Raw genomic sequence first — 12,690 nt, 5'->3', positions numbered from 1 at the left:
AGCTCCTTACAGCATACATTACAATCCTCTAAATACGAACCTCTAGATTTTATTAAATTAGTTCATGGCTATCATGTCACTGCTGCCCTGCTTTACTGTTATTATAATGTGGAATTTATTAAGCTCAGACTGTATAGGGTTCATCACAATGGACAGCAACAGTGAAATGGTTGTTGGGAATTCATTTTCAACAAAAACAAGCTTTGTTGAAACTAATGTGCATCTTATCACAGTTGTTTCAGAACAGGCTGTGACATGAGATAAAGTGTTCAACTTACCGTGAAGCTTCAATTCTGTACCAGTTCTGATCACTGATGGTTATGTCTGGATACTCCACACGTCCAACCCCAGAGCCTACATCCCAAAGGAAGTTAACCTTTCCTTTACGCATCTCTATGGCCAAGAAGTCAGACTAAAACAGAACAAATGAAAATAACTATCTGGTATAGGGTATCTGCCTTAAAACATTATCTTGAGAGTCTGCTTCTTTTATGGGACCTACTGTATATTTGCTTAAGTTAGTTCCAACTGTGATACTTGACAACCAACATTTTTTAGCAAGAGGATAGCTTTTCACTCTAACCCTGAGATCAGATACACTGTAGAAGGCTATGAGATTATAAAAATCAAGGACAGTTACACTTTAAGGTATTTATTTCGCAATGTTATCCAAGCTATAATTATTAAATGTGTTTGGCCCACACAAATGGTGATACTGTACACCATCCATAACTATTTAAAACGTAATAGTTTACATTACACTTTCAAGATGGTTAACTATTTCTTTGAAGCAGAAAGGCTTCATATATATATATATATATATATATATATATATATATATATATATATATATATATATATATATACAGGCAGTCCACGACACAATTGGTTCCTGAAAGTCGCGTTGTAAGTCAAAGCGTCATAAGTCGAAACACATTTTCCCATAGGAACAATGTTATAAACTGGGGTTACGTTCCTGACTCTTTCGCCAGATAATATATTTTTACAAAAATGACCCGTTATATTGTACTCATGCAAATATTTATTTAACTAGTTACACTCAGCCTGTTGATTTCTTGGTGCCAGCGCCCCGATGGTTACGCGCATATTACTGAGGCACCTATCTGGCTTGTTTAAAAGTACAGACTCGGAGCTTTCCAATGACGTATTCAGTGAGTGTATGCGGTGCTCCTAGCCGGAAGTCCTAGAGTTCACAGCTTAGGTTTCATTTTGAGTCTGTTGCTCTTATCAGACATTGTTAAGGGCAAATAAATTCTAAAAAAACAGTTACATGGATAAAAAATGCCGTAAATGCCGTATCGATTTCATAAAGTCGAAGCAGGGTAATAATGATAATAGACAGATAGAGATAGATAGATAGACAGATAGAGATAGATAGATAGATAGATAGATAGATAGATAGATAGATAGATAGATAGATAGATAGATAGATAGATAGATAGATTTGCATACCTAATAGTAGAATGTTAAAGAGAACCATTTACATTTACTTTAAGAAGCCAATATATCTTATAACACAACTTAAATATTGTTCCTAACAGACTTACATATTTGGCACTTCCTAGATAAAAGAGCAGGTTATCAGGCATGGCTGTCTTGACATTCAGGATGATGGGGTTATACCAGCCCTTCTTAATTTCTGGTCGGTATGTACGGATGCAGTCACCTCCAGATGAGACGGAGACTTTAATCTAGATTGATCAAAACATTTAACATTCAAGCAGTTATTGTATTATACCATTAGAAGTGGCATGTAAAATTGCAAACTACGGTTTAACCTGAATTAAACTGGTGCTAAAGGTACTGAGCTTTCTGGTCTTTTCATGGAGCCACACTCAATAACTGGCTTTGAAAACTGAAAATATGTTCAGGTTTACTGACTGGCAACAGCAAATGTCCACTAAGTTCAAGAGTCTGTAAATAAATATGTTAATGTAGTTAATGTTTTCCATTTCAGTGATCTGGGATGCTTATATAAATGAAATACATGCTATTGAGATTACTCACTGAGTTTGCCTGTTTTCGAGCTTGACTGATCAATTCCTTTATCTGAGAGATGTTATTTTTCAGGTTGTCCTGAAGCTCTTTGATTGGTTTAAGCTTTTCCAGTAATCGATCAGCCTCATCCTCTAAATCCTTAACTTTGGCACTAGCAGCATTAACTTTATTGAAAAAGAAAACAAGTTTTATTAGTTGTTAGAACTGTTTTCAGAAATGTGTACTGTGCCAATGAATCTCTTGGAGCCGTGCTTTAAGCAGAAGGCAGCAACAAAGAAAAAAAAAAAACAGTGTCAAACCTAATTAAATGTTTAGGAGCCTCTATGTAAAGAGGGAAAATGGTATTAGTGAAGGAAAATAATTGGAATGAGAAAAATTTGCATAATCTTTATAAGCACACATTAGAGAATAAGCTTTGTTAATCTTACAAAGGAACGGCTTAATCTTGTTGAAGTTAAACAAAAAGGGATAATATTTTTTTATAAAGCTTTTATTATAGCCAACTAGCACACATGCAGCATCAAAGTACAATACGCCACAATGCATTAGCTTTAGTGTGCCTTAAAAGGTAAAAGAGATACGTACATATTGCTGTAGATGTTGAAAAAAAAAGAAAGAAAAAACACATGTAAGGAAACAGTATCTGCAAGTGTTCATGTAACTGCACCACTGTCAGGCGTAACACAAAAATGAACAGAGAAGGTAGATAAGGGAGTTACTGAAAAAGTGATGTGAAATAAAAGCAGCTCTTTTCAGAATGACAAGGGATTTTGTTCTTAGGTCTTTGCGCTACAGTCCTCCAAGTGATGGGAGGTCAACATTGTGCAGCATCAGTTTGTCTCAATATACGGTGCATCATGATATTTCTTATATCAATGCATTAAAAGCTCACAAGGTTGGTTTATGCAAATTGCTCTATAGACTTGTACAGTAAAAGTTAAATGGGTTTATCTGAGTAAAGTTGGAAATGAGAATAGTAAAGTACATGATGCTCCACTTCTAAGGAATAAAAGCTGTTTGGGACTGTTCAGACAGTGTTGCATCTGATGTTTTATGGATTCATAAATATATATTAGAATTTAAAGTTTATTAGAGGAAAAGGTATCCTTGAAAAAAAAACATATAGGTGAAATCTTACTGTTTTTCACTGGATCCTGTATTATAGCATTTGCTCTGGCCACATCATCTTCAAGTTTGCTGTAGTTTTTCTGTAGCCCCATGAGGTTCATGTTGATGTCCTTAATTCTTCCTAGCACATCACTGGCAGTTTCATTAGCGTGCCTGGCCTTGTCTTTAGCTGCTTGCAATTTTGAACTTGTGTCTGAAAGACAAACCAAAAAACTTAAGCAGCTGTATTTTTAAATTGTTTCTAGGATTTGATGATTTCCTAAATGTTACACCCAAAATAAATACAAAAATGTATGTTTTCAAAATCTATCTGTCTATTCAAGTTCATTATTATTATTATTATTATTATTATTATTATTATTATTATTATTATTATTATTATATTTTTACATCAATAAATTACAAACATGTTCTTTCTTATTTTTTCACCAATTTTGTTGGAGGTATAAAAGAGGGCAAAGGATGGAAATGTTTCAGTCTTAATACTTGCCATTGGGGATTGAATTAAGTTTTCCAAAAGTATCATTTAGTGACTTCAGCAGATCTTTGTTCTTTGTACCAGCAGCTTTTAGTCTGGACTGTAAATGATCAAGATTGTCACCATTTTCTGGAAATAAGAAAGATTATATAAATCTCCCACAGAGAAAAATACATAATTATACTGAAAGTACAAATTTCATATCTACATTGACTATGATTTCCTCTGTGTCAGGTTTTATTGTTTAATTCTCCAATCCAACTATTCAAATTCAAGTCCTTTATTTTATTTTATTTTATTTGTTAGCCTTGTCAAAATGACTGCTATTACTCCAGAATGGACAGGCTTGTAAGATAATTATGCCTAAATCCATAAGAAAGTAGTATGCTCAAGAAATTGTAGGTTTTCTAATTTTAGGACGAAAGCTGGCTTTTGCGAGGCACCTTTCTACAAAATCTGAAAATGTACCTTTCACAACGTTATCTAACTTTTTGGCTTCATTCCACAGCCTGAAGCTCTTCTGGAGTGAGGTTTTGGCATCATCCTTTAAGGATCCCTTAGGACTGGAAGCCTGGGGATGGAAAATGCAAAACATAAATGTTAATAACAAATAACAAGTATTGCGGCTGAGGGGATTATGAACTGTTAACGTGTTTGAAGAATTAAGAAAATATATTGTACACATATTGGAGCACAAGCCAAACAGAAATAAATGATTGCACTACATAAGATTGAACTTGGTCTACATGAAGCCATTGAACCCTGGTACTCTCCCGCCTAGACTACTGCAACTCCCTCCTGGCTGGCCTCCCTGCGTCCGCCACCCGTCCGCTCCAGCTCATCCAGAACTCTGCTGCCCGCCTGGTGTTCTCTCTGCCTCGCTTCGCCCACGCTACTCCACTACTCCGCTCGCTCCACTGGCTCCCGATCACCGCTCACATCCAGTTCAAGACTCTTGTACTAGCCTACAGATGCCTTGACCAGACTGCACCCAGCTACCTCCAGACCCTCATCTCTCCCTACACCCCCACTCGACCTCTCCGCTCCACCTGCACTAGAAGACTAGCTCTACCTCCGCTACGCTCCCCTGCCTCTAGAGCCCGCTCCTTCTCCACCCTTGCTCCGCAGTGGTGGAATGACCTTCCTACAGATGTCAGGACTGCCCAGTCCCTGACCACATTCCGGCGCCTCCTTAAGACTCACCTTGTCAAACAGCACCTGTAGAACTCCTCTGTTTGTATCCTGGGACACTATCACCCTTCATGTAAATGTGCTTTATTTTGCTCTTATCTGCCCCCTATTTTACTGCATTTAATCCTGTACTTCAGAATACTGTAATCTGCCAAGTGTTTAACCTGTAGTACTTTGTATTTAATCATATCCTGATGTAACTATCACTATTTAATCATATCCTGATGTAACTATCACTATTATCTGCTGTATTATTGAATTGTGGTTTGTCACACTTGTACTTTGCTTGAACAAAAGTTATTGTATTTCTTGCTCTTATTGTATTACTTGTATTGTAACACTTGAAATGTATTTGCTTACGATTGTAAGTCGCCCTGGATAAGGGCGTCTGCTAAGAAATAAATAATAATAATAATAATAATAATAATAATAATAATAACTCTGTAGAGGCTGAAATAAAGTCAGTGATTCACAAATCCTTCCCTCTCTCTTCTGACTCGAATTAGCAGATGTTCTAAAAACTCAAGGAACCAAGAATGAACATCTGATAAACATATAAGGCCTATCTAAAAAAATCTTACAAAGGCTTGTCTTATTTAATACAGCCAGTCGACAGAGGAATAGACACTTACCCAGTACTGAGAGGTTAAGGGACAGTACTTCCATAAATATCAGCAGCTACGAAGATACGGTAAATGCTAATACTTTTTTTTTTAAAGAAAATACTTTTTTTGTGTAACTGCTGCATTACCATAACTAAATTATGTACTGCTATTTATCATAATGCATTGCACTGTTAGAGACTGGCAACTGAAGTTACATGCTAAATTGAATATAAACTATTTAGCCCTTTCATTTTCTTTTTGATATTTTTTAAACTATATATATATATATATATATATATATATATATATATATATATATATACAGTATATATTTTAATTTAAAATCATCACTCTAATTGATTTAGACCTCATTAACACTGTCAGTCATAACATAAGTGGAATAGAAAAGAAGAAGCAGGTCCACAAATAAAGAATTACAAAAATTGTAATTGATTGAGCCTGATTAAAATATGGTTCATGATTAAATGATTAAACACTACCAAGGACATTTATCATCCCAGGTCACTCAAATAAATGAGATGCTTCTTTTAAGTGAGTTTCTCCTGCCAAAAGATTTTTAAAAAACCCAGCATGGCTTAAATCTTCACAGCATAAAGGATTGACTGAAACAGTATACAAAGTAAATCATTGTAGTTAAACAGTGAAATTACATTCTGAATAAAAGAGATGGATGTCCCTACCAGCTGCACAGCTTCTGTCGCACTGGCCTTCGCTTGCTTAGCAATCTTTTCAGCTTCTTCAATTGAATCCTTGATGTTACTGTAGGCTTTGAATGCCGCTGTAGCATTAAATGACAGATTTTTAGCTTCTGCCAGGATTCTGTGGGATTGAACAGAATGATACTGTTAGCAAGTGTAATATTAAAAAGCAGTTTTGTATCATTCTTAAATCTGAAGAAAATCTTGCTTTAGTATTATCTTGCACTTCATTGGTCATTTTACCCAGAGAGTGAAACTATCCCCACCCCTTCAGCGCCTTCTTTCCTGTCAGTAACATACCAGTCTCCCCTCTAATGACTGTCAGGCTTTGGCCCATAAAACACTGCTGGGGTGAAATGTCCTACGAAGTGAAGCAATAAAAGACTTCCAGGAAGGCAGGTCAAGCAAACTTGGAACTGTATTTAACCTAGTATAATGCCACCGGTCATGTTTTAAAATGAAAATCTGCACATTTAAGACCTTTATAGTGGAAGTGCATGGCCTATAAGATTTATGAAATGATTTTGTTAGCTACAATCCCTTTAATTTGTAGGACCATGGTGCAATAGAACAGCATACCCATCCAGGATACTTGAAGAGTCGTTGAGTTGGGCTGCGTGGTTCTCAGCTTGAAGGACAAGTTCTGGGAGATTGTTCTCAGTCAGACCTTCAGTTAGTTCTTCTACTTTATACTTGAGCTGCGCTCTCAGTGGTCCTATATTCCTCCCGATCTCCTCCAGATCCTTGAAGAAACACGCAAAATTGTATGTCTATAATCGACTACAAATTTGGTAATTGATTAAAAACATGTGAAGCCTATAAAAGCCTAATACTTTATTTGAAATAAACAAAAATATGAAATGCTATCTGAATGTATGTGTTCACAAGATAATAAAACTGAACAAAGAGTATATTACCTGTCATTAATCACCAGTTGCATATCGTACTGGCTAAGACTAAAATGCCTGATCATGAATTAAGAACGCATTGGGTTTTAAAACAGATTTAGATGGAGAGTAAAAGGAAAACAACATGTTTCAAATTGTAAAGTATTATTCAAAAATACCCCAAAACTGTATTTTATTTTCTGAACACACAGATGGAAAAAAAAAAAAAAAACATTAATCTAAAGCTTATTTTGTATACACGTTTGTACGTATGCTTACTTCAATTTCTTGATTAATGTCATCCAGCAGTCGACTGGCTTCACCGAGAATACTTTCCCCTTCAGCCAGGATACCTTCTGTGTCCTTCTTTCCACCATTAACAGCTTGTTTCTTTTTCTGAAGTAAGTACAAAAAGAATAACGATAACACTTTATTTTAGAATCTAAAATGTAATTTTTATGTTTAAAATAAAAATTATAGGAAGAGTAAAATACATGCATGTGACCTGTGACCTGATCCAGATATGTTAGCTTTACATGTTTTTATAATTTTTTTTTTTTTATAAATTTAGTCGTCGCCAATTATTTTTACCCCGGTTTTCACCCCAATTTAGCATGCCCAATTATTATCTGTATCCCCGGCTCACCGCTTGCAACCCCCCCGCCGACTCAGGAAACGGAGGCTGAAACACGCGTCCTCCGAAACGTGCTCCTTCCAAGCCGTCATTTTTCGCACTGCAGATCCACAGCAATGCTACCAGACCTATAGTGCCGGAGGACAACACAGATCTGGCGGCTCCGCTGCAGAGCCACAGGCGCCCTATCGGCCACAGGGGTCGCTGATGCGCGGTGAGCCGTGGATTCCCCTGCCGACCTAAGCCCTCCCTACCCGGGCAGCGCTCAGCCAATTGTGCGCCGCCCACTAGAAACTCTCGGTCACGGTCAGCTGTGACATAGCCTGGATTCGAACCAGCGATCTCCAGGCTATAGGGCACATCCTGCGAGGAGCGCCTTTACTGGATGCGCCACTCGGGAGCCGCTTTACATGTTTTTAAATGTTTTAAACTTGTAGGACTCTGAAAGGATCATCTCAAGTAATGGGGTACTGACCTCTAAGGCAGTCATGTTTCTCTGGTTATCAGCAGATAAGTGGTCAGCTTCTCTGATTTTTCCCTTTGCCTCTTCCAGCAATGCCTGGGCATCATCCAGCTTGGTTTTGTAATCCGCCAGTTTGTCTGTCACCTCTAGTTTAAGGTCTTCAGTTGCTTGATGTGGGTCTCCAAAGAGTTTCTTTACCTTTGTCAAAAGGGCATCAGCAGCACTGAAATCCAACAGAAAAAAGTGAATTAATCATTCAGTAAATTCTAAGGCCAACAGATTGTCAAGACCTTTTACAATGGGTGTAACTTCAACAACACATACGGTGGGGCAGAATATATGCAAATTTGGAACAGAAATATATACCGTATTCCTTTGAATTTAATACACCCTCAAATTTAAGATGCAGACCACATTTCCCAAATTGGTTTAAAAAAGTATGTCTTAAATTCGAAAGAATAAAGAATATATATATATATAAGAAAAAAAGAAAAAAGAAAAGGATATTTCAGGTACTTAAAAAGGTAGAATAATTGATTACAAATCAATTATCAGAACATTTCGGACTACAAGTCTTTCATTGGCTGAATACAAAAAAACAGTGCTTTAAGAAGTTGATAAAAAACAAACAAGTAGTCTTTTAAACAAAATTCCAGAATGTTGATGATGATGATGATGATGGTGATGATGATGACCTCCGAATAGAATGTTCATTCCAAATGGCTCCAAAGTGCCTAGTTTGAAAATATGTTCACATTCCTTTTGTTTCCTGACAGCATTAGTTCCATAGCATTGAACCATCCCACAAATTGTGATGTCTTCTATAGTGTGGTCATTTCTGTTAAAATGTGAGGTGTTAATTCGTATACTTCTCAGATGTTCCACAAAGCGATCAGCCAAGCGTCGTTTTGTTTCACCAATATATAGCTTGTTACATTTGATGCAGCCAATGCAATATACTATTCCTTTACTAATGCAAGTAAAAGTATCATGGATAGTAAATGAGGATTTTGCTCCCTTAACTACTGTGTTGCAGTGAATGTATTTACAAGTTGCACAACGTGACCTATTGCATGGAAACGTACCCTTAAGACTGTCCAGAATGGGTCGAATGTTACTGTGGACCAGATGATCTCTAGATTTTTGTCTCTTCTGTATGACATTAGAGGAGGGTTATTGAAAATAGGAGCTGTAGAAGGATCATCTTGAAGAATGCTAAAATTTCTTTGTGTGATGTGTTGTACTTTTTTGGTCATAGGATGATAAGTAAGAACAAGGGGAATACGATTGTTGGTATTCTGTGTTTTGGTTTTGTACAAGGCATCCTTTCTGTTTATTGTCGATACTCTTAACTGAGCTTCTCTAAGTATAGTGTCTGGAAAACCACAGTTTTTGAAAAATGCACACATGTCATGTCTTAGTAATATACATCATACAAAGAAATTTTAGCATTCTTCAGGATGATCCTTCATGGTCATCATCATCATCACCTTCATCACCATCATCATCATCAACATTCTGGAATTTTGTTTAAAAGATTACTTGTTTGTTTTTTTATCAACTTCTTAAAGCACTGTTTTTTTGTATTTCTTCTGTTCACTCACTTTGCATTTTGTTAATTGATAAATATAAACTATTAACATGTCTATTTTTGAAAGCATTCTTACTTTACAGCATTTTTTCACACCTGCCTAAAACTTTTGCACAGTACTGTATATATATATATATATATATATATATATATATATATATATATATATATATATATATACACACACAGTATATATACTGTATTTATATATATATATAGATATTACTACTGTGGGCTTTGATCGATTAAAAGAATATTGATTGATCTTGCCTGCCTGAGTGCGGTATCAAGAAACGGTGCGTGAAAAAGAAATCTTGAAAAATGGCAGCAGATACTTACTGGAAGGTATCCCCAATATTTCACAATATCTCATAATGAAGAAAGAAGACTGCAACTTGCAACATTTGCTCATCGGTGCTTTCCTTTCACAGGAGTATTAAAAGTTTATTGTATCATCTTAGGTGCAAGTAAGTTGATTTTTCTTTTTATTCAACGTATTTCTTTCAAACGGTATCAGAAAATGTATATTGAAAAACGTGTTTGTCTGAAAAACTTGCTGTCTTAGTGATTAAACTACAGTGTGTATAGTTAGTGTTTGCTGTTAGGAGCGTTAAAACTGAAGCTGAAGAAAGTTTAAGAAATGTCAATGCAGGACAGGTTTTTTTTTTTTTTTTTTTTACTTATAAATGTTTATTATAATAAATAAAAAAACGCAATTAATCAACTGTTAAAAATGTGCAAAAAAGTTAATCAAATAAACAAATGCATTTTGACAATTCAAACAATCAGACACATAGCTTCCCCCTTTTTTCTTTTAAAAGTACTATACACTTTTGAACCCATCCTCAGCACCACTGATTAAAAAGAAAACCTTCTATGTGTAGTTATCTCTCCCTCCCTTCCCAATGAAATGTTCAAATTAAAAAGAGCCAGGTGTGAAAAACACCACAAACAGCAATTACAAACCAAGTTAATATTGTAAAGGACTCACTTTAGCTAACTTTCAATTACATGTGATCAAATATTTTCAAACTATATGTCAAATTACATGTTAGTAAATATGTCTATTAAACATTATCTGGCATTTCGAAACATTTGCAGTAATTACCATTATGTTAATCTTTCAATACAATTTCATATCACCAGCAAACAGTTGTGATCAATCGATTGTGCAGATCGGATGATTATTCGATCAATAGAAATGTCAAGATTAAAACACCTAATGTATATATGCTGTATATTGTATAGGACACACAGACATACATATGCAGATACATTTAAAAAAAAATACTTTTACATAAGAAGTTTAGCCATGAAACCACTACAAACCACTGCATTATTGTTAAACAAAAATTCAGATTGCTTTTAAGCAATCTCCTTCATTAGAGAGGCTCTTGTATTTCTTATTTCTAGGACACAAATGATGAGCTAATTCTGCTGTTCATTGGGCCTTTGAATTCCTTATCATTTCCATCACTGATTCACTAGATGGTGCTGTTTGCACTTACATCATCCTGTTCGAGAAGCAATAGCTGTTTAGAACTGAATACATGTTTTTAAAATGAACACACTAATAAACAATATCTACAAATAATAATTGTAAACAAACGGCTGACATTTAGTTATGGCTTAAGAGAGAGTAAAGAGACAATCTCCCCGTATAGTGAAAGTACTCAAAACTATGAAACAGCTCTCAGTCAACAAAGGAATAAAACAAAACAAATACACACAAACAAACAAACAAACATTTAAAATTCAGATCAGATACCCACCCCAGCTCTTCATCTGCAATTTGCTGGTGCTTGCCCAGCTTTCTCCTACGAAGCTCTGCTAGCATTTTCTCAATATCAGTATGCATCTCTTGAAGGCTTTTTTCCAGGACACCATCTCGGGAGCCAAGAGTTTCATTCAGTTTCCGAGCTTTCTCTTTCAGAGCTGAAATATTGGATATTCATATATATATATATATAACACATGGGAGATATAAACACTTGAAATTACAGTAACTCCAGCTGGTAGAGACAACTTTGAGCTTCTAGTGTATGGCAGGGCCTGCTAATTGCTTTAACATGCCTACAGTACTGTATATCTAACCAGTTAGGCCAGCTTGATTCATTTCACCAGAAGGGTACTGCAGTTCACATTACTATGCCATCTAGCCAAGGATCAGATCCAGAAATTCATACCACTTTAGTTGACTCCAGCTCCGTATTGTGATTGTCCAGTGGCAGCTCATCAGAGGAGGCATTGCCAGCTCGAACATTTTGAAATTATTTGTTTTATTTATTTATACGTAATATGTGATATAAGAATAAATACAAAGCTTTAACGCTCTTGTCTCCTCTGTAGTTATGATTAACACGTCTATTAGCCAATCATATTCTTCCATTTCTTCAGCTGGCTTGCATGGAACGAACACTGAGTGAAGCAGGTAAAATTAACCAATGGGTGCCATGCCTCCTCTCCTCTTATGCCTGTTTTAGCCAATCACCAGGCATGTGCCCTCACCCACTGATGACCATGAATGCTAATACTGACGAGAGTGAAAGAAACGAAGTGTGGTAAGAACAGAGCGAATGCTTATAGAGTGATTCATTTAAATGTTTCTTAGAATTGTAATGTACCTTGCTCTGAAATTAAAAGTTTGGCTGAATTGCTTCCTTTTATTAAACAGATATTTCATATGTACATAACAGTATATCATTATTTTGTTGGTCATTTATTTAAATTTAGCAAAGTAAGTCAATAGGATGTGCTTGATTTTTGCCTTTTTTCTGCCTCCCCATTTTTTTTGTCATGGAAAGCTTTCTACCTTTGTCTGCTCTTCAAAGTTCAACAACAATCTTAGTTTTGTCAACCACCGTTGTTTTTTGGGATACACAATGAAACAACACATCATGTATAAATATATAGTGAACCTACTTTGCCAAAGCACTGTTTATCAAACACATTAATGGCACAGCAGTTTTACATAA

General features: G+C 35.7%; 1 protein-coding gene across 11 annotated transcripts in view; it reads right to left on the bottom strand.

Moving 5' to 3' along the window:
- The window catches only part of lama2 (laminin, alpha 2), a 131,570-nt gene that overhangs the window by 16,752 nt on the left and 102,128 nt on the right, over positions 1-12,690 (bottom strand). For all 11 annotated transcript variants that reach the window (XM_059024018.1, XM_059024021.1, XM_059024023.1 and 8 more), the window contains 11 exons: positions 11,488-11,650; positions 8,137-8,347; positions 7,307-7,423; positions 6,720-6,883; positions 6,123-6,261; positions 4,094-4,196; positions 3,638-3,754; positions 3,158-3,340; positions 2,029-2,183; positions 1,569-1,712; positions 279-412 (listed from right to left, as the gene is read on the bottom strand). In XM_059024018.1, the coding sequence (XP_058880001.1) occupies positions 279-412; positions 1,569-1,712; positions 2,029-2,183; positions 3,158-3,340; positions 3,638-3,754; positions 4,094-4,196; positions 6,123-6,261; positions 6,720-6,883; positions 7,307-7,423; positions 8,137-8,347; positions 11,488-11,650 (1,630 nt within the window). The remainder of the gene's footprint in view (positions 1-278; positions 413-1,568; positions 1,713-2,028; positions 2,184-3,157; positions 3,341-3,637; positions 3,755-4,093; positions 4,197-6,122; positions 6,262-6,719; positions 6,884-7,306; positions 7,424-8,136; positions 8,348-11,487; positions 11,651-12,690) is intronic.

The sequence above is a fragment of the Acipenser ruthenus genome, chromosome 5 (genome assembly GCF_902713425.1).
Source record: "Acipenser ruthenus chromosome 5, fAciRut3.2 maternal haplotype, whole genome shotgun sequence".
Lineage (NCBI taxonomy): Eukaryota > Metazoa > Chordata > Actinopteri > Acipenseriformes > Acipenseridae > Acipenser > Acipenser ruthenus.
Note: the sequence above shows the minus strand (reverse complement) of the source record. Positions and strands in the feature narration are given on the sequence as shown.